We start from the raw sequence: 2987 nt of genomic DNA, 5'->3' as shown, positions 1-2987 counted from the left end.
GGAAGCCAAGCCTGCCACACACGGACATGTGAACAGCTCTGAGGTTCTCACTCGGTCTTGGAGGACAGTGCACACTGCTGAGTGGCTGGGTGCATTTTCACAGAGAGCGATGAGGTTTAGTGATGTGACTTAGTGTGAGGGTGGCCTTTTTGATCTCTGCTTCAGGGGGCACTGGGGACTCCGGCGAGCCCAGTGGTGGAGGGGCCAGTGCTGGTGGAAGACCTGGTCAGGTGTGGAGATGTGGATGTGCTTACATGTGTGGGAGAAAATGTTGTGGATTATTTAAAAAACAGGCCAGTGCTAGCCGGTTTGGCTCCGTGGATAGAGCATGGGCCTGCAGACTGAAGGGTCCTGGGTTTGATTCTAGTCAACGGCACGTACCTGGGTTGCAGGCTTGATCCCTGGCCCGAATCAGAGCGACCAATCCATGTGACTCTCTCACATGGATGTTTCTCTCTCTGTGTCTCCCCCCATCCCCTTCCACTCTCTAAAAATCAATGGGAAAATATCCTCGGGTGAGGATTCACAACAACAATTTTTTTTAAATAAAATAAAATTTAAGACAGAAAGGATAAAAGTACAAAAACAAGCCAGAGAAAAGGAATGCAGGCTGTACGTAGCTGGGTGGGGAGGAGATGGAGCAGTGGGCAGGGCTGTGGTATCTAGGAAGGGGAGGGCCTCCAGCTGGAGCTCCCATAGCGCAGGGATGGGATTTTTTTATCCTCCAGTTCCAACTCCACCAGGCTCAGAGCAGAGCTCAGAAATATTTAGGGGATTAAATGAACCCAAGGGAAGCCAGAGAGTCCAGCAGGTCATGAGGGGCCACCGAGGCCTAGCTGAGAAGTTGCTATTCTCCCCGTGGGAGCCATAGAAGGTTCTTGAGCAGGTAAGTGGCAAGACCTGGGGCCAAGGAGCCACTGGAAGGGAGGGAAGGAGGGCGGGGAGAGAGAGAGAGAGAGAGAAACACCAATGTGAGAGAGACCCATGGATGGTATCAATAGAACTTGCAACCCAGGTAAGTTCCCTTGTCTGGGAATCAAACCTGAGACTCTGGTGCATGGCTGATGCTCTAACCACTGAGAACACCAGCCAGGCCTTTTTTATTTTTCCTGTTAACCCTCCCTGGAGGATATTTTTTTCCATTAATTTGTACAGAGAGTAGAAGAGAGGGAGAGAGGAAGAGGAAGAAACATCAATGTGAGAGACACATCGATTGGTTACGTCTCGCGCATGCACCCTGACAGGGGCCGGGCACAAACCTACGACACTTCTGTATGGGGAGTGATGCTCTAACCATTGAGCATACAGACTATGGCTCATTGCCCCTCTCTCTGCCTTCATCTCCTCATTAGGACCTGGGCTGACAATCCCTGCCCCTCTTCACCTGGGAAGCCAAGATGCCCCAGAACAGCTGAATTTCATTCAGCTTCCCATGCTGCAGGGCTGCCAGCACAGTGGCTGAGAAAAAGGAGAGGCTGGGCCACAGCAGAGCCTTGGAGGGTGGTATGGTCACCCTATCCCCAGGACAAGCAAAGGGAGAGGACCCCCAGCCAGGGCCCCGCTGCCCTGTGCAGAGTGGGGGGGGGAGCCTTGTCCAGGGAGGCCTGCCTGCTTTGAGGTGGAGACAGGGCCGGATCCTCCAGGCCAGAGGAGGCAGACAAGGGGCGCCTGGGACCCCAGCACCTACATGTGTACCTCCGATCGGGGTCTCTGCATGGCAGAGCGCCCGGCTTTACTCTCTGGATCCCTGGCCCTGTTAGCAGCTCCTGTCTGTGTCTCTCACTTTCTCTGGCTATGTGTTTCTCGAACTGTGTCTCTGCGTGTGCCACCCTCCAGGTGATTCATCCTTCTCAACCCCACACCCAGGGGGAGGGGAGGGCAGGGCAGGACCAGGCCAGGATGTGCTGAGCAGGGCAGGGTGAGCACCCCAGCTGAGCTAGAGGAGCGCCTCCCCCCTCCCAGCCAGGGCCCTGCCTGCCCAGGTGGGAAAGGAAGTGAGGAAACTGCACCCAAAGCAAGGTACAGGGTGGGGTTGGGGGGCTCAATCTGGGCCCTGGGGCACCACGTTTTCTCAGGACTGGGAGGGCACTGTGGCCTCAGTCCCCTGGGGCCTATCTAGCTGGACTGTGGCCAGGGTGGTGTCAGGGACTCCGGGAAGCTGCGGGAACCCTGGGGGTTGGGCTAGTCCTTCCCTCCAGGACCGGGAGACCTAAAATTCCCTGGGACTCCTTTATGCCAGTGTGACCCTGTAGGCTGTCTCTGTGTGTGTCTAGCTGTGTTTTTGTAACACAGGCCACATGACCCATTAGACCAGGAGGCAAGTGTTTTGTGTGTGTGTGTGTGTGTGTGTGTGTGTGTGTGTGTGTGGCTGAGCCCCTAAGAGCCGGGGACATCATGGACATGCTTGTTTCATGTGTATGACCTAGTAAGTTATGATATATGTGTGTGTCTCTGTGTTTCTGGGCACGTGGCAGTGTGTGACTGTGCTGAGGTTGTGTCTCACATGGGATACTGACCCTGTGTGGCTGTCGTCTTTGGGACACCATGTTACCATGTGGCCCTGCAATTGTGAAACACGGTGTGAGTGACGCTGCGTATGTTCAAGACTCAGTGGAGCCATGTTCGAGGAGTATATGCACAGGTATATGATGAGGAGTGTTTGGGTAACTGTTGTGCAAGGCTGTTTGTGAAATAGCAGGCTTGTGAAGTGTGACTGCGTGATCATATGCAACGCTGTGACCGGGGGTCTTTGTGGCTTTATGTGACCAGGTTTTCAGGAGCGTGATGGCATGTGATTGGACATTTAAATTTATGTGGCTCGGCAGTCATGTGACACAGTAAATAACACCTGTGTCTCTGCGACAGGGTGGGCCCATTGGTGACTGAGATGGTGTGACACAGGGTAACAGACCCTCCATGGCTGTGAGAGGCCACGTGGCTGTGGCATAGACACGCTGACACCCTGTGTGTGGGTGGTAGCTCTTTTG

The 2987-nt window shown here is 54.4% G+C and overlaps 1 protein-coding gene across 1 annotated transcript in view; it reads left to right on the top strand.

Moving 5' to 3' along the window:
• Window positions 1–2987, top strand: part of LOC102774484 (FYVE, RhoGEF and PH domain-containing protein 1-like) — a gene marked incomplete at its 3' end in the record, with an annotated part of 16406 nt that overhangs the window by 6580 nt on the left and 6839 nt on the right. The window contains exons 2-3 of the mRNA XM_015565412.1: window positions 166–230; window positions 1941–2019. Coding sequence (XP_015420898.1) covers window positions 166–230; window positions 1941–2019 — 144 coding nt within the window. The remainder of the gene's footprint in view (window positions 1–165; window positions 231–1940; window positions 2020–2987) is intronic.

This window comes from Myotis davidii, unplaced genomic scaffold, assembly GCF_000327345.1.
Source record: "Myotis davidii unplaced genomic scaffold, ASM32734v1 scaffold1960, whole genome shotgun sequence".
NCBI classification, from domain to species: Eukaryota; Metazoa; Chordata; class Mammalia; order Chiroptera; family Vespertilionidae; genus Myotis; species Myotis davidii.
The sequence above is the reverse complement of the archived record's forward strand: the minus strand, read 5'-3'. Positions and strand labels throughout refer to the sequence as shown.